At 45.2% G+C, this 22,560-nt stretch overlaps 1 protein-coding gene across 3 annotated transcripts in view; it reads right to left on the bottom strand.

The window, feature by feature from the left end:
* LOC139268874 (calcium-binding protein 1-like) overlaps positions 1–22,560 on the bottom strand; it is a 127,980-nt gene that overhangs the window by 39,970 nt on the left and 65,450 nt on the right. The window contains exons 1-2 of one of the 3 annotated variants that reach the window (XM_070887669.1): positions 16,115–16,458; positions 15,246–15,452 (exon numbers count right to left, since the gene is read on the bottom strand). The exons of 1 other annotated variant lie outside the window; for it this stretch is intronic. In XM_070887669.1, coding sequence (XP_070743770.1) covers positions 15,246–15,452; positions 16,115–16,159 — 252 coding nt within the window. In that variant the 5' untranslated portion in view covers positions 16,160–16,458. Of the gene's footprint in view, positions 1–15,245; positions 15,453–16,114; positions 16,459–22,560 lie in introns of those variants that run through there. One more of the 3 variants, XM_070887670.1, reaches the window with a different exon arrangement.

Below are 22,560 nucleotides of genomic sequence, written 5' to 3'. Positions count from 1 at the left end.
ATAACAATGATTTAGACTTCAATGTAGGGGGCACGATTAAGAAGTTTGCAGATGATACAAAAATTGGCCGTGTAGTTGGTAGTGAGGATGAAAGCTGTAGACTGCAGGAAAATATCAATGGACTGGTCAGGTAGGCAGAAAAGTGGCAAATGGAATTCAATCCGGTGAAATGTAAGGTAATGCATTTGGGTCAGGCTAACAAGGCAAGGGAATACACAATAAATGGTAAGACACTGAGATGTGTGGAGGAACAGAGGGACCTCGGAGTGCATGTCCATAGATTCTTGAAGGTGGCAGGACAGTTAGGTAAGATGGTTAAGAAGGCATATGGGTGCTTTCCCTTATTAGCTGAGGCATAGAATATAAGAGCAGGGAGATTATGCTTGAATTGTATAAAACATTAGTTAGGTCACAGCTAGAGTACTGCATATAGTTCTGGTCACCACATTACAGGAAGGATGTGACTGCACTAGAGAGGGTACAGAGGAGTTTTATGAGGATGTTGCCTGGTCTGGAGAATTTTAGCTATAATGAAAGATTGTTTTCTTTTGAGCAGACAGTTGATTGAGTTGTATAAAATTATGAGGGGCCTAGGTGGAGCGGATAGGAAGGACATATTTCCCTTAGCAGAGTGGTCAATAACTAGGGGACATAGATTTAAAGTAATTGGTAGAAGGATTAGAGGGGTGTCGAGGAGAATGTTTTCATGCAGAGGGTGTTGGGGGTCTGGAACTCACTGCTTGAAAGAGTGGGAGTGGCAGAAATCCTAATCATATTTAAAAAGTTCTTGGATGTGCACTTGAAGTGCTGCAACCTACAGGGCTACGGACCAAGAGCTGGAAAGTGGGATTAGGCTGGATAGCTCTTTGTCGGCCGGCACAGACGCAATGGGCCAAATGGCCTCCTTCTGTGCCATAAATTTCTCTGATTCTATGATAACTGAAGTCCCTCATCTTCTGCATGGACATCCTTCCTGAAGTGTGGTGCCCAGAATTGAACACAATACTCCAGCTGAGGCCTAACCAGTGTTTTATAAAGGTTGAGCATAACCTCCTTGCTTTTGCACTCTATTCCTAGGTCCAAGATCCCATATGCTTTTCAACAGCCGTCTTAACTTTCCTGTCACCTTCAAAGATTTGTGTACATAAACCCCCAGGTCTCACTGTTCCTGCAACTCCCTTAAAATTATACCATTTAGTTTATATTGCCTCTCCTCGTTCTTCCTACCAAAATGTATCACTTCACACTTCCCTGCATTAAATTTCATCTGCCACGTGTCTGTCCATTTCACCAGTCTGTCTATGTCCTCCTGAAGTCTGTTACTATCCTTCTCATTGTTTACTACATTTCCAAGTTTCATGGCCATCAATATAAGATAGTCAGCAAGAAATCCAATAAGGAAGTCAGAAAAAAATTCTTTACCCAAAGAGTGGTGAGAATGTGGAACTCGCTACCACAGGGAGTGTTTGAAATGAATAGTATAGATGCATTTAAGCGGAGGCTAGACAAGCATCTGAGGGAGAAGGGAATAGAGGGCTATGCTGATAGATTTAGATGAGGAAAGGCAGGAGGAGGCTCGAGTGGAGCATAAACGCCAGCATGGACTGGTTGGACCAAATGTTCTTTCATCTTTCTGTAATTTGCCTGCAAATTTTCTCCTATATCGCCTTCTCACTATTTGGTGGCCTATAGTATACATCGAATAGCATAACAGCTCCTCTATTCTTCCTTAATTCGAACCATATAGATGCTGTCTTTGACTCCCTCAACTACATCACCCCTCCCCAGTGCTTTAATAGTTTATTTAATCAATACTGCTGCCCTCTCCTTTTTTTCCTTCTTGATCTTTCCAGAATACCAGGATTATTAAGTTCCTAATCCTCCCCTTCTTTGACCCCACTATATCATATTCTCAAGTGATGACTGGTGCCTGCAGCTCATCAACCTTATTTACCACACTGCTTGCATTTACGCACATGCACTCCAAACCCCAAACAATTCTGGCATTAAAATCAGAAAGTGTTGTACAGAAATAATTCCTGAAGAACCTCCTTAATACATGGCTTAATACAGAGGGTTGGGTCACTGCTCTGTGGCCGATATCCGCCTGAAGTTACGGCTGGAGATTGGGAGAATCCCCACGGACATTCCAGGCCCCAATATCCACCTCAGCCTTGGACAAAAATAGCGGTGCTTCAAACTCCTGCCCTAACCGTACAGTGTTGGCAAGCTCGAGGAGGAAACAAACAGATATTTGGCAGAGAAAGTGGTTGAAGAATACGAGAAGTAGAGCTGTGGAATTAAAAACAGAAAATGCTGGAAATCTCAGCAGGTCAGGCAGCATCTGTGGAGAGGAAGCAGAGTTAACGTTTTGGGTCGATGGCCCTTCACAGATGCTGCCTGACCTGCTGAGATTTCCAGCATTTTCTGTTTTTATTCCAGCTTCCAGCATCTGCAGTATTTTGCTTTTGGAGAGCTGTGGGATGTGTTTGGGCGGATGAATTGAGCTGCACATTCTCATGTTCCTGCTCACACAAATAACTCTTTCATTCAGACGTATAATCAGTGTTTCGATTCCAAGGAGTAGATTTTCCAATTAACAAAATTAATGCACGATAACCCGGGGAGGCTGCAAGATGTGCACTGACCTCCATGCCCGATATGCCGACTAAATGCTCTCAATGCACAAATCAGACGCACACATTTGTAAAATCTGCCCCTGGACAATGTTCAGGAGCTGTGCCTGGGTTTGCTGATCAGCCGAATGAATGCTATGAGTCGTACCAGTCGTTTTTGCAAAGCTAACAGCCTTTTGTAAAATATTATAGTTTGTACAATTATATTCTTGTTTCGATTCAGTTGTAGGCGGGTATCTAAAGGAGCTGCATCCATTGTGTGGTTCAAAAGTGCAGTCCAAAAGAAAGTGCTTTTAAAAAAAAAACAGAACTTTATGAATTAAGATATCAATCCTCGAACACAAACCTCTCACCATCGCGTTAGATGAAGTGGATGATAAAATAGCAACCGCTGTACAACATGCAGCCTGGGAAACCAATTCAGGCAGCAGATGAGCAGGGGCGCCCAGTTCCATTCAGCTCAGACCTCTAGCAAGCAAAATGAACGAACTGATGAGGTGACAAAACTAATCATCATCTTCTCTTCTGTACCAGGCAGCACATGAGACAACCCATTTCTTCCACTGCTTTCAGATCCACCCGATCAACAACAATACCTTACAATGATATAGTGCTTTAACAAAGTAAAACATTTCAAGGTGCTTCATGGGAGTGTCATCAAATAAAATTTGACATGCGAGCCACACAAGGAGATATTAGGACAGGTGACCAAAAGCTTGGTCTAAGAGGTAGGTATTAAGGAGCGTCTTAAAGGAGGAGAGAGAGGTAGAAAGGTGGAGAGGTTTAGGGAGGGAATTCCAGAGCTTAGAGCCTCAGCAGCTGAAGGCACTACTGTCAAAGATCAGGCTCCCAGTTGTTTCTGTAACAAAGTCCCTTTTTTTTTTAAACCTTAGCGTGACTCACAACTCCCTACCAGGAGAACTGGCTACTAAGGCTAGATACAATGATGGGGCAGCAGGGGGGAGAAGGGTCATAACTCTGTTCCCATCGAACCGTAGTACCCTGCTGGATGTTAGCATAAGGGATGGTTTTCTAGACCAATACGTCGCGGAACCAACTAGGGGGTAGGCCATCTTAGACTGGGTGTTGTGTAATGAGAGAGGATTAATTAGCAATCTCGTTGTGCGAGGCCTCTTGGGGAAGAGTAACCATAATATGGTGGAATTCTACATTAGAATGGGGAATGACACAGTTAATTCAGAGACCATGGTCCAGAACTTAAAGAAGGGTAACTTTGACTGTATGAGGCGTGAATTGGCTAGGATAGATTGGCGAATGATACTCAAGGGGTTGACTGTGGATGGGCAATGGCAGACATTTAGAGACCGCATGGATGAACTACAACAATTGTACATCCCTGTCTGGCGTAAGTATAAAAAAGGGAAGGTGGCTCAACCACGGCTATCAAGGGAAATCAGGGATAGTATTAAAGCTAAGGAAGTGGCATACAAATTGGCCAGAAATAGCAGTGAACCCGGGGACTGGGAGAAATTTAGAACTCAGCAGAGGAGGACAAAGGGGTTTGATTAGGGCAGGGAAAATAGAGTACGAGAGGAAGCTTGCAGGGAACATTAAGATGGACTGCAAAAGCTTCTATAGATATGTAAAGAGAAAAAGTTTAGTAAAGACAAACGTAGGTCCCCTGCAGTCAGAATCAGGGGAAGTCATAACGGGGAAGAAAGAAATAGCAGATCAATTGAACAAGTACTTTGGTTCGGAATTCACTAAGGAGGACACAAACAACCTTCCGGATATAAAAGGGGTCAGAGGGTCGAGTAAGAAGGAGGAACTGAGGGAAATCCTTATTAGTCGGGAAATTGTGTTGGAGAAATTGATGGGATTGAAGGCCAATAAATCCCCAGGGCCTGATGGACTGCATCACAGAGTACTTAAGGAGGTGGCCTTGGAAATAGCAGATGCATTGACAGTCATTTTCCAACATTCCATAGACTCTGGATCAGTTTCTATGGAGTGGAGGGTAGCCAATGTAACCCCACTTTTTAAAAAAGGAGGGAGAGAGAAAACAGGGTATTATAGACCGGTCAGCCTGACATTGGTAGTGGGTAAAATGATGGAATCAATTATTAAGGATGTCATAGCAGTGCATTTGGAAAGAGGTGACATGATAGGTCCAAGTCAGCATGGATTTGTGAAAGGGAAATCATGCTTGACAAATCTTCTGGAATTTTTTGAGGATGTTTCCAGTAGACAAGGGAGAACCAGTTGATGTGGTGTATTTGGACTTTCAGAATGCTTTCGACAAAGTCCCACACAAGAGATTAATGTGCAAAGTTAAAGCACATGGAATTGGGGGTAGTGTGCTGACGTGGACTGAGAACTGGTTGGCAGACAGCAAGCAAAGAGTAGGAGTAAATGGGTACTTTTCAGAATGGCAGGCAGTGACTAGTGGAGTACCGCAAGGTCCTGTGCTGGGCCCCAGCTGTTTACACTGTACATTAATGATTTAGACGAGGGGATTAAATGGAGTATCTCCAAATTTGCGGATGACACTAAGTTGGGTGGCAGTGTGAGCTGCGAGGATGATGCTATGAGGCTGCAGAGTGACTTGGATAGGTTAGATGAGTGGGCAAATGCATGGCAGATGAAGTATAATGTGGATAAATGTGAGGTTATCCACTTTGATGGTAAAAACAGAGAGACAGACTATTATCTGAATGGTGACAGATTAGGAAAAGGGGAGGTGAAACGAGACCTGGGTGTCATGCTCCATCAGTCATTGAAGGTTGGCATGCAGGTACAGCAGGCGGTTAAGAAAGCAAATGGCATGTTGGCCTTCATAGCGAGGGGATTTGAGTACAGGGGCAGGGAGGTGTTACTACAGTTGTACAGGGCCTTGGTGAGGCCACACCTGGAGTATTGTGTACAGTTTTGGTCTCCTAACTTGAGGAAGGACATTCTTGCTATTGAGGGAGTGCAGCAAAGGTTCACCAGACTGATTCCCGGGATGGCGGGACTGACATATCAAGAAAAACTGGATCAACTGGGCTTGTATTCACTGGAGTTCAGAAGAATGAGAGGGGATCACATAGAAACGTTTAAAATTCTGACGGGTTTAGACAGGTTAGATGCAGGAAGAAGGTTCCCAATGTTGGGGAAGTCCAGACCCAGGGGTCACAATCTAAGGATAAGGGGTAAGCCATTTAGGACCGAGATGAAGAGAAACTTCTTCACCCAGAGAGTGGTGAACCTGTGGAATTCTCTACCACAGAAAGTTGTTGAGGCCAATTCACTAAATATATTCAAAAAGGAGTTAGATGTAGTCCTTACTACTAAGGGGATCAAGGGGTATGGCGAGAAAGCAGGAATGGGGTACTGAAGTTGCGAGTTCAGCCATGACCTCATTGAATGGCGGACTCCTGCACCTATTTTCTATGTTTCTATTATTCAGAGAGTGGATCTGTGGTCTCCCGTTCGCTGGGGCCATGATTGGCAGGTGCGGGGGGAGAGGGCGAGAGTCACTCAGCTCCCATCAGTGTGAGTATCCCACTGGATATCAACGCAGCAATCAGAGACCGGGGAAATTTTATCCTAACCCATCCTTTGGGAAAATGACAGGATCGGGTGTAATTCTGGTTTTACACCCATTGAAGTCGGGAGGGTGTTACACCACCGATCCACCTGATCCCGTGGGTATCCCGCCCAGTGAGTTCGATAAAAATGACCCCCGGGAATTCTGGTCTCTGCTCGCTGGGGCTACAAAGGTAATACCTCAGATCCATTTTATTATATATATTTTTTTCAAATGGGGCACCCTCCTTTGACAGATTGGTTGAGTTGGGATCACGGCCCTAGTTATTCTACCAATAGGACCAAATGAAGGAAAATGGCGCGCTGACATGGGCTGAGTCTCAAATAACAGTAACCTTGTTTAAACCAGCACACACAAACATCAATGATTCAAGCTTACAGTTCCTCAGCTGACTAGCTGTCCACGATTTTACCAACAGTGGCAAGATCGGTGCGGCCGGCATTGGTGGCGTGTAGGGAACACGCTCCCAGCTCCATCCCACCCTCTCAACACAAATTTCCCTTGATCGGGCTTGTGAAGCCTGCCCTGTGAGGTCCCCGGCCAATTAATAGGAAGCGGGTCTGATGATATCATCTGATGATACATCATCAGCTGGTTTTCTTAAAGGGACCACGGCCAACTTTATTTTGACATTTGTGCTGCCAGTGTTCTACAGCATTGAGGTGCTGCAAACACTGACAAGCACTGCACAGAGGTGCACGGCTGCACCCAAGCTCTCCCATGACTCCCTCCAGATGCTTATGGAGGGAGTCACAGCATGCAGGGAGGTTCTCCTCCCTTCCAATGGATGGAAGAGACCTCCCCAGGACACCAACGCAGCCTGATTGCACAGGAGGGCACAAAAAGGAATGTTGTCAGGGGGACCTTAATGATGCTTGAAACTATCATTAAGGAAGAAATAGCGGGACATCTAGATAGGAATAGTGCAATCAAGCAGACGCAGCATGGATTCATGAAGGGGAAATCATGTTTAACTAATTTACTGGAATTCTTTGAGAATATAACGAGCATGGTGGATAGAGGTGTACCGATGGATGTGGTGTATTTAGATTTCCAAAAGGCATTCGATAAGGTGCCACACAAAAGATTACTGCAGAAGATAGAGGTACGCGGAGTCAGAGGAAATGTATTAGCATGGATAGAGAATTGGCTGACGAACAGAAAGCAGAGAGCGGGATAAATGGGTCCTTTTCGGGTTGGAAATCGGTGGTTAGTGGTGTGCCACAGGGATTGGAGCTGGGACCACAACTGTTTACAATATACATAGATGACCTGGAAGAGGGGACAGAGTGTAGTGTAATAAAATTTGCAGATGACACAAAGATTAGTGGGAAAGCGGGTTGTGTAGAGGACACAGAGAGGCTGCAAAGAGAATGGGCTAAGGTTTGGCAGATGGAATACAATGTCGGAAAGTGTGAGGTCATCCACCTTGGGAAAAAAAACAGTAAAAGGGAATATTATTTGAATGGGGAGAAATTACAACATGCTGAGGTGCAGAGGGACCTGGGGGTCCTTGTGCATGAATCCCAAAAAGTTAGTTTGCAGGTGCAGCAGGTAATCAGGAAGGCGAATGGAATGTTGGCCTTCATTGCGAGAGGGATGGAGTACAAAAGCAGGGAGGTCCTGCTGCAACTGTATAGGGTATTGGTGAGGCCACACCTGGAGTATTGCGTGCAGTTTTGGTCACCTTACTTAAGGAAGGATATATGGCTTTGGAGGGGGTACAGAGATGATTCATTAGGCTGATTCCGGAGATGAGGGGGTTACCTTATGATGATAGATTGAGTAGACTGGGTCTTTACTCGTTGGAGTTCAGAAGGATGAGGGGTGATCTTATAGAAACATTTAAAATAATGAAAGGGATAGACAAGATAGAGGCGGAGAGGTTGTTTCCACTGGTAGGGGAGACTAGAACTAGGGGGCACAGCCTCAAAATACGGGGGAGCCAATTTAAAACCGAGTTGAGAAGGAATTTCTTCTCCCAGAGGGTTGTGAATCTGTGGAATTCTCTGCCCAAGGAAGCAGTTGAAGCTAGCTCATTGAATGTATTCAAGTCACAGATAGATAGATTTTTAACCAATAAGGGAATTACGGGGAGCGGGCGGGTAAGTGGAGCTGAGTCCACGGCCAGATCAGCCATGATCTTGTTGAATGGGGGAGCAGGCTCGAGGGGCTAGATGGCCTACTCCTGTTCCTAATTCTTATGTTCTTATGACCTGGCTGCAGTGGTGCAAACCTTTCAATGATCTCTGTAGATCACGAAACGTTACTGCAAAGCCACACTCAACCTCATCCTGCTGTGCCACTCATCACATCCCCATCACTCTGCCTTCCCTACTCCTGTACATCCTTACTCACACCAACTGACCTTGCACCTTCACCCATCCCTCCCTCTCTCTATCTACATTATAACTTCTCCATCTCACTAGCCACCCCTCAAACACACCCTCATCCTTGTCCAATCATACCAACTAACAACACACAAGGATAGGCACTTGGGTGTTTTAGTCAATATTCTGTAGAGTTTCTGCTAATGTGTTGTCAAACATTGACATTTTTATTTTGAAAACTGTGTGTTCTTGGACAGATCTGTGTGCATCTTTGGAAGTGGATTAGTGATTGTAGTGAATGGTGAGACATCAGGGTACCCTGCACAATGGTGATGAGTGTCAAAGGAATGGCTTGGGCATTGCAGAGATGCTTTATGGTGCTGGTGTGGGGTGGTGCCAACCTGGCGCATCATGTGACAGGCAGGGTGCACAACAAGCAGTGAAATAAATGTGGCCACGGTGAGGCTATCCCTGGCCTCCCGGGCAACAATGTGGTCAGGTGCTGATGTCTTGTGCAGCATCAGGTGATTACGGAGAAGGTTGTTAGCGTTGTTGTTGGTGATGCTGGTGTGTTTAGTGATATTGATGTTGGGGCTGATCATGGTAGGATTCTGAGGATTAAGGTGAGATTTTTTTCAAGGGCACCGATGCTGCTGGAATAGATAGCAGTTGAGATTGCGATAATCAAAGCGATCTGTTAATGGTGAGAGAGATTGTTCCAAAGAGGTGACAGTGAATGGAGAGTTCACTGCAAACACTTCCATACTGCATACAGCGCAAAGGTTTCTTCCAAATCCTGAAGGCTTCAGCTTCTGACATTGGAAATAAATAGCTGTGAAATTGTAGCTTTTATACTGCTTCCTGCAGCTGTCAACTAGCCAAAGCATTAGTCACTGAGAACCCGACACACTTACCTGGCGTGAAACTCGAGGGACAGCAAACTTGTTGAATATTTGGTAAAATATTAAATTACCTCTTAAGCATCTTAATTGACTGCTCCACATACTCTCCCCGCCCCCCCTTTGGTGTCGGGTCTGTGATCCGCACGCAAACCCAACTGACACGGAGGTGGTTTCAGAGGAAACTTCTGCCCCGCTGTCAATCAAGGCCTACAAACCCGCACTCGCAGGGCTGGGAAGATTTCGGTCGCTGTGTGTATTCGGATACCGGTGAGAGGAGATTAAAGAGCAACAACATCGAGAGCGAGAGGGAGAGGAAGGAGCCAAGTAGAAACAGGTCTCCCATTGTGAATGATAACACGTAGGGCAGGAAATTCGCTGATGGTCAGGTGTCAACATGTCCCTTTTGAAGACACTTCGCAACCAGGAAATTCTCTGCCCGGCCCCGCCCCTTGAACAGAGACAGGAAGGCTGCAATTTTCCGGAAGTCCCGTGCCATCGGCAGGTTATTGGAAAATCGTGTCACTTTGCCCATACTTTACTGTCCATTGATTTCAGTGGGGCTGAAGATCAGAGGACAACCTCCTGTAATTTTCCCTAAATTCTCTGCTACACGGAAAACACAGACTCACAGCACAAGGAAATTTCACCCAAAACATCTAAATAAAGTGCATTTTAAAGGAGCATTGAATTGACAAAAAAAATGTTTGCCAATGTTTTCCCTCCTGCAAATGCAGATACTACAAGACTGTGATGCAAACAGCTCTTGTCATGTATTCAACTATCACTGTAACCCATGTATAAGCTGACCTAAGTTGTACACCTTGAGAACATTGACCACAAGGGGGTGAACTTGTGGGAGACACTCCTAACCTGGACCTCCAGGTATAAAAGGGGAAGCTCCACCCACCTTCATCACTTGAGGTCTTGGTAATAAAGGTAACTGGCCAGAGAGTGACCTTCTCTCAAGTATGGGCCTCGTGTGCATTTATACTGTATGGTAAGGACATATCATTGGCGACGAGAAACTGGGATTTAAATCACGCGAGCATGGCCACTAGCAGCACAGAAGAGAGGTACTGTGTTGGTGATGATTGGGACGACTTTATTGAGAGACTACAGCAAAGTTTTGTCACTAAGGAATGGTTGGGACAGGATTCAGCCGACAAACGCAGGGCTCACATCCTAACGGCTTGTGGATCCAAAACGTACTCCCTGATGAAGGACCTTCTAGTGCCAGAGAAGCCGGCGGACAAGACGTTTGAAGAGCTCAGTAAGTTGATCGGGGAACACCTTAAACCGGCGAGCAGCATGCACATGGCGTGACACCGGTTTTACACGCTCTGGCGGCGAGAAGGACAAAGCGTTCCAGACTTCGTGGCAGACCTCCGGCGACTGGCGAGCCTATGTAAGTTCCCAGATGCATGCAGAGCGGAGATGCTGCGAGACTTTTTTTATTGAGGGCATTGGGCACGCTGGGGTTTTCAGGAAACTGATTGAGACCAAAGACTTGACCTTGGAAGCGGCGGCTCGGACAGCCCAGACATTTATCTCAGGGGAGGAGTTGGCTTGCTGTCATGAACTGGAAATGGGGCAATATTAATGCAATTTCTTCTGTGGAGCGAGTATCATGCTCACAGGTCCTGGACAAATTTGACTCATTATTTCAACACGGCATTGGCACTTTCATGGGGTCAAGGTAGTGATTCACATAAACTCGGACGCCAGGCCAGTACACCACAAGGCCAGAGCGGTGCCATACATGATGCGGGAAAAGATAGAATGCGAATTGGACGGCCTGCTGAGGGAAGGCATCACCTCGCCAGTCGAATTCAGTGACTGGGCGAGCCCGATCGTGCCGGTGCTCAAGGCGGATGGGTCGGTCAGGATATGTGACGATTACAAGGCCACCATCAATCGGGTGTCACTCCAAGACCAGTACCCGCTACCGAGAGCAGAGGATCTCTTTGCGACGCTATCCGGTGGCAAACATTTTTCAAAATTGGACCTGACCTCAGCTTACATGACCCAGGAGCTGGCGAGTGAGTCGATGAAGCTGACCACCATCACGACACACAAGGGGTTGTTTGAGTATAACAGATGTCCGTTCGGGATTCGTTCGGCCTCCGCGCTATTTCAGCGAAATATGGAAAACCTCCTCAAGTCGATTCCAAGGACGGTGGTTTTTCAAGACATCCTCATCACGGGTCGCGATACTGAAGAACACCTCCACAACCTGGAGGAGATGCTACGCAGACTAGACCGGGTAGGGCTGCGACTGAAAAAGGCGAAGTGCGTCTTCTTAGCTCCAGAGGTAGAATTCCTGGGGAGGAGGGTAGCAGCAGACGGGATCAGACCTACAGCGTCCAAAACGGAAGCGATCCAGAGAGCACCCAGACCCCGTAACACGACGGAGCTGCATTTGTTCCTGGGGCTCCTGAACTATTTTGGTAACTTCCTTCCCAAATTGAGCACGCTGTTAGAGCCACTACACGTGCTCCTATGCAAAAGTTGTGATTGGGTCTGGGGGGACAGCCAGGAAAGGGCTTTTGATACAGCACGCAACTGGTTATGCTCCAACAAACTGTTATATGAGCCGTGTAAGAAACTTGTTCTAACGTGCAATGCGTCGTCCTATGGGGTCGGGTGTGTGTTGCAGCATGTGAATGCCAATGGTCAGTTACAGCCGGTAGCTTATGTCTCCAGAAGTCTGTCCCAGGCAGAAAGGGGCTACGGGATGGTAGAAAAGGAAGCGTTAGCATGTGTATATGCAGTAAAATAAAATGCACCAGTACCTGTTTGGCAGGAAATTTGAGCTGGAGACAGATCACAAACCCCCAACGTCCCTTTTGGCCGACAACAAGGCCATAAATGCGAATGCATCGGCCCGCATACAGCGGTGGGCACTTATGTTAGCAGCCTATGACTACACAATTCGGCACAGACCGGGCACTGAAAACTGTGCCAATGCACTCAGCAGGCTCCCACTAGCCACCACTGAGGGGGCAACTGAGCATGATGCTGAGATGGTCATGGCTGTTGAAGCTTTCGAAAGTGAAGGTTCACCTGTGACAGCCCGTCAGTTTGAAGTCTGGACAAATAAAGACCCGCTACTGTCTTTAGTTAAGAAATGTGTCCTGAATGGGGACTGGGCAGCCACGTTTCATAGGCGCAAGGATGAACTCTCGATTCAGGCCAATTACCTACTGTGGGGAAACTGAGTAGTCATGTCCCAAAGGGGCAGAGAGGTGTTTATCAGAGAACTTCACAATGAGCACCCGGGCATTGTCATGATGAAGGCAATTGCGAGGTCACACGTTTGGTGGCCAGGGATAGATGCCGACCTGGAACTTTGTGTTTGCGGTGCAACACGTGTGCTCAGTTGGGCAACGCACCCAGGGAAGCCCCCCTTAGCCCCTGGTCCTGGCCCGCCAAGCCATGGTCACGCATCCATGTGGAATACGCAGGTCCTTTCATGGGAAAAATATTTTTGGTTGTCGTAGACGCCTACTCCAAATGGATTGAGTGTGCCATTTTAAATTCAAGCACATCCTCTGCCACGGTAGAAAGTCTACGGGCAATGTTCGCCGCCCATGGTCTACCGGATGTCTTGGTCAGCGACAATTGCCCGTGCTTCACAAGCACTGAATTCCAGGACTTCATGACAGGCAATGGAATCAACCATGTCAGAACGGCACCGTTCAAGCCGGCCTCAAAAGGCCAGGCGGAACGAGCAGTGCAGATAATCAAACAGGGGATGCTCAGAATCCAAGGGGGTTCCCTACAAAGCCGCTTATTATGCCGCCTGTTGGCCAATAGATCCCGACCACACTCGTTCACAGCGGTTCCACCCGCAGAGCTGCTAATGAAAAGGACGCTCAAAACTACGTTGTCCCTTATACACCCTACTATGAAAGAAATTGTTGAGAGCAGGCGTCAGTCACAATGTGACTACCATGACAGGAATGTGAGGGCGCGATGTATTGATGTCAATGACCCTGTTTTTGTCCTTAATTACGCTGCAGGGCCCAAATGGCTTGCAGGCACTGTGATTGCCAAAGAGGGGAATAGGGTTTTGGTAGTTAAACTTACCAATGGACAAATCTGCTGCAAACACGTGGATCAAACTAAAAGGAGGTTCAGCAACCCCATAGAAGAAGCAGAGGAAGAACACGACGTAGAGTTTACTCCACCACAGGTGACCGAATACTGGAACCAAGTGGAGGAGAGCCCAGTCACTGTGGGCACTCCGGACAGGCCTGAGGCACCACAAACAGCAGACACTCAGGCAAGCGCCCAACAACCGGAGTCCCAACTCAGGCGCTCTACAAGGGAGCGTAAACCACCAGAGAGACTTAACCTGTGATCCCAATAAGACTTTGGGGGCGGGGGGGGGGGGGCGCAGGTGATGTCATGTATTCAACTATCATTGTAACCCATGTATAAGCTGACCTAAGTTGTACACCTTGAGAACATTGACCACAAGGGGGTGAACTTGTGGGAGACACTCCTAACCTGGACGTTCAGGTATAAAAGGGGAAGCTCCATCCACCTTCATCACTTGAGGTCTTGGTAATAAATGTAACTGGTCACAGAGTGACCTTCTCTCAAGTATGGGTCTCATGTGCATTTATACTGTATAGTAAGGGCATATCAGCCCTATGTTATGAAAGGCTTGTGTGCCACTTCCTTGCAATGCCTCATAAAAGACACTGTCCCTTCAAACTGTCCCAGTCCTGCATAAAACACATAAAAAAGTGACACAGATGAAAGTTGACGAAATTATGCCATCCAAACCAGATTCTCATACACCATGGTGACAATGGCAAGTGATGAATTACATTGGACAAACCCTTTGTTTAAGAATGTTAGATGAATATATGGTGCATTTTAAATGTTGAAAAAGACTCTTCCAAGTGCAGGAAATCTGCAGTAAGAACAGAAAATAATGGAAGCACTGGGCAGGCCCGAGCACCTGGAAAGTTTTGGGTGGCAAATTCTGACAATTCTGAGGAGTCTTCAGACCCCCCCCCCCCGCCCCTGGACTTAACCCCATTTTATTTTAAAAGATGCATCGCGTAGGGAGAATGTGAGAGGATTAAAGCTCCTGGGTGATCAGGGAAGATTAGGCGTTGATCCAGTGAAAGTTAAAAGCTCCCCACTGAGTGCCTTGAGGCGGGATTCAGGCTCCTAAAGCTGGCGTCTGCTGGGAGGCTGGCCTCCCCAGTGCGGCGGCAGATCGAGGTCACTTGGCGGAAAACAGGATGGGGGCGTGCAGGCGGGTCGTCGCGCCAAACGCCAAGAATGTCACATCAACGAGGCCTTTTTCTTGCTAATAAAAGTCAGGCCTTGCTTAAAGATCTTGTGACTAGTTGGTTATTAAAATGATACTTTTGGCCACCACTCCCTTTGGTTAGAAACGTAACTGTCCGCACTAAACACTCCATGCAATTGAAAACAAATGATGCCCTGGACTGTAGCTGGAGGTGAATGTAAATAAAAGGGAACCAGTACTTCATACTAAATGCACTGAGGGGGAAAGCTTTAAACACGTCGTGTGCTCTGCTTTTAATGTTATTTCAAAAACGATTTGTGAAAAAATTTCATAATTGTTATATTACTTAAAAAAAAACAAGCATTTGACCTGCAAAAGCATTGAATATTTAATCTGCTTGTTGCAAATGAGCTGAGATTGTTCACACTGTCCAGACAGATCAGGATGGGGAGGGAATGAGAGAGAGAATGCGGCAAGGGACTGAATGAAATGGGGGTGGGAATGGAGAGACAGATTTTCTGATGGATGCATAATTTCCAGTTGAGACTTACGTACAGCCTGCCTCTCTGCGAATCCTTTCCTGAGGAATATGCAGGCTGGCCCGAGGAGGTTGTGCACCAGCGCACAGTTGTGAGCGAGGGCGAATAGGGGCTCCTGGTACTCGCTGCCTGCAGGAGGCGCTGCTGCCGCTCCTGTTCCTGCTCCCACTGCGTCCTCGCTCGTCCTCACTACTCTGTAGCTGCTTTTCTCCTCATGCCGAATCTTTTGCACCCCAATCATCAGCACACACAAAATAGATTAGAACCCAGCCAGCTGGACATTTATTTCTCTCTTTTTTGAAACAAAATGCTGATTTTTAAAAAATAAATGGCTCACATGCATGACATTCGATGTTTTAAAAACAATTGGGTTACAATTGAGCTCAAAAAAGTTCTCACATGCGGGCAAACATTGCACGGATTTGCATTTTTCTTCCCTTCGATACACTTTTTGAATATTCAATGCACATGCAGCCCCGAAGCAGCACTGTACAAAGAATCTGCACAGAATACTGTTTAGTGATGCAAACATGCTGTTGAAAATATGTCTTTTAATTCGCAACCGTACTTGGGGGACTAGAACACGTGCACAACGCCGAGCCGACTGCTCCCAGACCAGTTCAGTCATAATACAAAGCAATACTTTATAGGGTGCAGTCACGATTTTAAAATGTATTTAGATTTCACAAAGCACTTAATACTCCAATAAAACTCAAGATAGTTGTCTTGCTACAAATAAATTGTTTTCCAACATGCATTTTAATGAGCATCGCACTGTGCGTCAGGTTATACACACACAACCTCACTCAATACTGAGACGCCACTTGCACAGTATTTAGATGTTACCAAAACAAAGAAACAATTGTTGCAAACTGTGCGGCATACCTTTTTAGACAGATTTCGGAGTGGTGACTTAACACAGTTCCCCATATTTCCTCACAGGTGGCTACACAAGGGTTTATTCCGTCCAGAAACGGTCCCATCAAATGTACCTCCTACTAAGGCACCGAGCTGTTCTTGAAGTCACATCCTTGAGATAGTAGGTTTGCTGGAGCTGCTTGTGTGTTGGATGGAGATGAGGCAGTGGACGTGTAATCCAGTCAGGATGAGTGCCCCACCAGGCAAACTAATGAATCATTGTGGTGACGAGCGACGGATTTTGAGCTGGATTTAGAGACTGGAATGAAGTGACTTTAATGATCATTCGGGGAATCCAGCTCTCTCTCTCTCTGTCCTCTGCACACTGAAGTGCTGATGCATTTCCATCTCCACACAATGCAAGCTGCAACACTTCAAGATGTGACTGCGCGTCAGTGACGAGGCAGCTATCGACGCAACATCGATCAAAAACAAGCATTAGCATGTTGTTTACCAATGTTGTGCAAACTTTATGGAGCAACTGCTGGAGGCTGCGGTGCTGAGCAGAATGTCACCGTGTGCCCGAGTGCAAAGCTCCCACACCAGCAAAACTCGACAAAGCTTCCAATATACCGAGCTATATATGTGTGGGGAGCGGATCGGGAATTCTTCTGGTCACCGGGTGAGATTTCTCTCTGTTCAGTATTCCTAGTCAGGCTACAAATACTAAAGGAAATAAATATTCAGTACAGTTATGACGCGCTTCACGATGTCCAGAGAAACTCGCACACCAATTCTAACAATCCAGTTATACAGCAAACAGATAATGAGACTAAGTCACATTTGGGATTTTTTTTGGTAATGAAATATTGCATTATCCAGCAATTTCAATGAAACTGCATAAATAACATGGGGGGGGGGGATTGGTGCTAAAAAAGTGAATGATTTGATGTGACTCTGAATTAAAAGTGACAATGATGTAAATCCATAACCTGTTGGTGCTTGTTATAGAAATGCCCACCAGCTCCACAAACATTACCAACAAGGCAATCTCTTTTTATTAAAAGATAAGAACATAAGAAATAAGAGCAGGAGTTGGCCATTTGTCCCCTTGAGCCTGCTCCACCATTTAATAAGATCATGGCTGATCTGGCCATGGACTCAGCTCCACTTCCCTGCCCGCTCACCATAACCCGTTACTCCCTTATCGCTCAAAAATCTGTCCATCTCCGCCTTAAATATATTCAACGACGCAACCTCCACAGCTCTCTGGGGCAGAGAATTCTATAGATTTACAACCCTCCGAGAGAAGAAATTTCTCCTCATCTCAGTTTTAAATCGGCAGTCCCTTATGCTGAGACTATGCCCCCTAGTTTTAGTTTCCCCTATGAGTGGAAATATCCTCTCTGCATCCCAACTTGTCGAGCCCCCTCATTACCTTATAAGTTTCAATAAGATCACCTCTCCAATGTGTATAGGCGCAACCTACTCAACCTATCCTCATAAGTCAAACCCTTCATCTCCAGAATCAACCTCGTGAACCTTCTCTGAACAGCCTCCAATGCAAGTATATCCTTCCTTAAATACGGAGACAAAAACTGTAAGCAGTACTCCAGGTGTGGCCTCACTAATATCCTGGACAGTTGTAGCAGGACTTCTTTGCTTTTATACTCTATCCCCCTTGCAATAAAGGCCAATATTCCATTTGCCTTCCTGATTACTTGCTGTACCTGCATACTAACATTTTGTGCTTCATGCACAAGGACCCCCAGATCTCTCTGTACTGCAGCACTTTGCAATTTTTCTCCATTTAAATTATAATTTGCTTTTCTATTATTTCCGCCAAAGTGGATAACTTCACATTTTCCCACATTATACTCCATCTGCCAAATTTTTGCCAAATTAGTCACTGTTTGGCAACTGGAAAATTACCCATTTATCCCGACTCTCTGTTTTCTGTTAGTTAGCCAATCCTCTATCCATGCTAATATATTACTCCCAACCCTGTGAGCTTTTATCTTGTGCAGTAACCTTTCATATGGCACCTTATCGAATGCCTTCTGGAAACCCAAATACACCATATCTACTGGTTCCCCTTATCCACCCTGCTCATTACACCCTCAAAGAACTCCAGCAAGTTTGTCAAACATGATTTCGCTTTCATAAAATTAGTTTCCTGCTTTTTGTCTGCCTCCTTTTTTAAATAGGTGCGTTAAAATTTGCGGTTTTCCAATCTGCTGGGACCATCCCAGAATCCAGGGAATTTTGGTAGATTACAACCAATGCATCCACTATCTTGCAGCGACTTCTCTTAAGACCCTAGAATGTAAGGCATCAGATCCAGGGGACTTGTCTGCTTTTAGTCCCATTACTTTACCTAGTACTACTTCATTAGTGATAGTGATTGTATTAAGTTTCTCCCTACCTATAGCCCCTTGATTATCCGCTCGAGATGTTTTTAGTGTCTTCTACCGTGAAGATCGATACAAAATATTTGTTCAATGTCTCTGCCATTTCCCTGTTCTCCATTATTAATATGGTAATAGAATTATTTGGAGTTAGAAACATAGAAAATAGGTGCAGGAGCAGGCCATTCAGCCCTTCTAGCCTGCACCGCCATTCAATGAGTTCATGGCTGAACATGAAACTTCAGTACCCCCTTCCTGCTTTCTCGCCATAACCCTTGCTCCCTCAACATGTATCAGATTATATATATAGAATCATAGAAATTTACAGCACGGAAGGAGGCCATTTCAGCCCATCCTGTCCGTGCGGGCTGACAAAGAGCTACCCAGCCTAATCCCACTTTCCAGCTCTTGGACCGTAGCCTTGTAGGTTACAGCACGCCAAGTGCATATCCAGGTATTTTTTAAATGTGGTGAGGGTTTCTGCCTCTACCACCCTTTCACGCACTGAGTTCCAGATCCCCACCCTCTGGTTGAAAACATTTCCCTTCAAATGGTCTCTAAACCTCCTACCAATTACTTTAAATCTATGCCCCCTGGTTGTTGACCTCTCTGCTAGGGGAAATAGGCCTGTCCTATCCACCCTATCTAGACCCCTCATAATTTTATACACCTCAATAAGGTCTCCTCTCAGCCTCCTCTGTTCCAAAAAAAACAAGCCCAGCCTATCCAATCTTTCCTCATTGCTAAAATTCTCCAGTCCAGGCAACAACCTAGTAAATCTCCTCTGTGCCCTCTAGAGTGCAATCACATCTTTCCTGTTACATGGTGACCAGAACTGCACGCCGTATTCTAGCTGTGGCATAACTAGTATTTTAAACAGTTCAAGCATAATCTCCCTGCTCTTGTATTCTATGCCTCAGCTAATTATAGAATCATAGAAATTTACAGCACAGAAGGAAGCTATTTCAGTCCATCGTGTCCGTGCCGGCCGACCAAGAGCTATCCAGCCTAATCCCACTTTCCAGCTCTTGGCCCGTAGCCCTGTAGATTATGGCACATCCAAGTATCTTTTAAATGTGGTGAGGGTTTCTGCCTCTACCACCCTTTCAGGTAGTGAGTTCCAGACCCCCACCACCCTCTGGGTGAAGAAATTTCCCCTCCTATCTCCTCTAAACCTCCCCCCAATTACTTTAAATCTATGGCCCCTGGTTGTTGATCCCTCTGCCAAGGGAAACAGGTCCTTCCTATCCAGGTCCCTCATAATTTTATACACCTCAATCAGATCTCCCCTCAGCCTCCTCTGTTCCAAAGAAAACAGACCCAGCATCTCCAATCTTTCCTCATAGCCAAATAGGCAAGTATTCTGTATGCCTTCTTAACCACTTTATCTACCTGTCCTGCTACCTTTCAGGTATCTGTGGACATGCACTCCAAGGTCCTTTTGTTCCTCTGCACTTCTCAGTGTCCTACAATTTGTGTATTCCCTTGCCTTGTTAACCCTCCTCAAATGCATTACCTCACACCTTGAATTCTATTTGCCACTGTTCTGCCCACCTGACCAGTTCATTAATAACTTCCTGCAGTCTACAGCTTTCTACTTCATTATCAAACACATGGCCATTTCTTTTTTCATCTGCAAACTTTTTAATCATATCTCCCACATTCAAGTCTAAATTATTGATATACACCATAAAAAGCAAGGGACCTAGTACAGAGCCCTGCGGAATCCCACTGGAAACATCCTTCCAGTCACAAATACACCCATCAACCATTACGCTTTGCTTCCTGCCTCTGAGCCAATTTTGGATCCAAACTTGCTGCTTTGCCCTGGATCCCATGGACTTTTACTTTCATGACCAGTCTGCCATGTGGGACCTTATCAAAAGCCTTGCTAAAATGCATATAGACTACATCAAATGTACTACCCCTCATCGACCCTCCTTGTTACCTGCTCAAAAAATTCAATTAAGTTAGTCAGACACGACTTTCCCTTAACAAATCCACGCTGACTGTCCTTGATTAAATGAAGATTTTTCTTGATCCTCAGAATTTTTTCCAATAATTTTCCCACCACCGAGGTTAGGGTGACTGGCTGTAATTACTCGGTCTATCCCTTTCTCCCTTTTTTAAACAACAGTACAATGTTAGCAGTCCTCTGGTACCACACCTGTAGTCAGAGAAGATTGGAAAATGATGGTCAGAGTCTCTGCTATTTCCTCTCTTAACTGCCTGGGATACATTTCATCTGGACCTGAGGGTTTATCCACAAAGATGCTAAACCCCTTAATACTTCCTGTCTCACTATGTTTATTTCATCTTTTATATCAGATAACAGAAATTGTATACAAGTTTGTTTTAAATAAGCGTAAATTTAATTTTATAAAATAATAAGATGGAGGCCTTGGAGTGAAGCTATAGAAACACAATGCAATGTTTGTCCCAGATATACAACACAGTAACAAAGAGCAACGTTCCCAGATACAACACAATTTGTACTGGATTAATGCATAAAAATATAAGTTCTCTCAGAGCGAGTCTGGGAATTCTTCTCGGGGATTTGCTGTAGCACTGGCGATACGGGCAACATCTCAATAAACTAGCCATCTAGTCACTGAGTCTTCTTGGCCTGACTGAAAGTCTAATTCCTTTACTGCTGGGTGCAATGTTATTGAATGGTAAAGATTTTCAAGAATCCTTAGATGTGCACTTTGCAATTTGCCACATGTAAACCTCAATGTGCTGAAGTGAACTTGGTGCAGGTAATCAAGATTTTTATTCAAAAACAGTGGACCTGCATGGGCCTTTCCCACCTATCACCAGATGCTCTGCTTTGAAGTGAGAGAGAGAGAGAGAGAGAGAGAGAGAGAGAGAGAAAGAGAAAGAAAGGAACTTGCATTTATATAGCATCTTTCACATCCTCAGGACATCCCAAAACACTTCACAGCCAATGAAGTGCTTTTAAAGTATAATCACTGTTGTAATATATAGACGCAATAGCCAATTAGTGTACAGTAAGTTTCCACAAACGGCTATGTGATAAATGACCAGAACATCTCTTTTTGGTGGTGTTAGTTGAGGGAGAAATATTGGCCACGACAGGAGAACTATCTTGTTCTGAAAGTGTTGTGGGATCTTTTACATTCTACCGAGAGAAAACGGGGCCTCGGTTTAACGCCTCAACCAAAGGACGGCACCTCCGACAGTGCAGCACTCCCACAGTTGAAATTTTTTAAGTACAATTCCAGAATGTCAAGTGACATATGTTTATTTTTAAAGTAACGACACGTAAGAATTAAATCATGTAGCTGCAGGTCGAGGGGTACTTATAATATTCTGAAATTCAATTAGTTTAATTTAAGCAATTATGAATGACCAGGAATATTTTATTGTAGCATGTTAAATCAATATAAACCTACCTTGAAATTAATCATTGTGCATTGATTATGGATTTGTCTCTTATTTGAAAATATTTTGCATATATATTGTTCTGCATCTTGTATATGAAAATACACTGTCTTATGTTGTTTCTGTGTCTGCCCAATTTGTTAGGTGTTTGTGAATACTATTTTCCTCTGCAATATTTTCCCTTTTTTTCCTCCAGTCCTAAAGGCTTGAGCTCTCATTGGATACAGTTCCACAGGCATCCAGTACCTCGCCTTTCTTTCATTGCTGGATCAGACCATACATTTTCCAACAGCGCGGGGGGTGGGGGAGGGACACCTGACCTTATTTGTTATGCGAGAGGATGCCAGAGAGTCTGCAAGGTCATCATATTTCCCTCCGTCTGTCAGCAGATTTATTTACTTTCTTGCTCATGTTGATTCTTTTACTGTATTGATAAAAAGAAACCCATTTTTTGCATTGATAGCATAGCTTTCTTTGATGTATTTTGTCTTTCAAAAGTTATGTCAATGGTCCTTGGGAGCATGTCAGTATCTGCAGGGGGTTACTGAGTGTATTTGTAAGAGTTCCCTGGGAGTGTGCTGGTATTTACAGGGGGTCACTGGGAGTGTGTCAGTATTTATGAGCCACTGGGAGTCTGCCGGTATTTACAGGGGGTCACTG

The sequence above is a fragment of the Pristiophorus japonicus genome, chromosome 8, assembly GCF_044704955.1.
Source record: "Pristiophorus japonicus isolate sPriJap1 chromosome 8, sPriJap1.hap1, whole genome shotgun sequence".
NCBI lineage: Eukaryota > Metazoa > Chordata > Chondrichthyes > Pristiophoridae > Pristiophorus > Pristiophorus japonicus.
The sequence above is the reverse complement of the archived record's forward strand: the minus strand, read 5'-3'. Positions and strand labels throughout refer to the sequence as shown.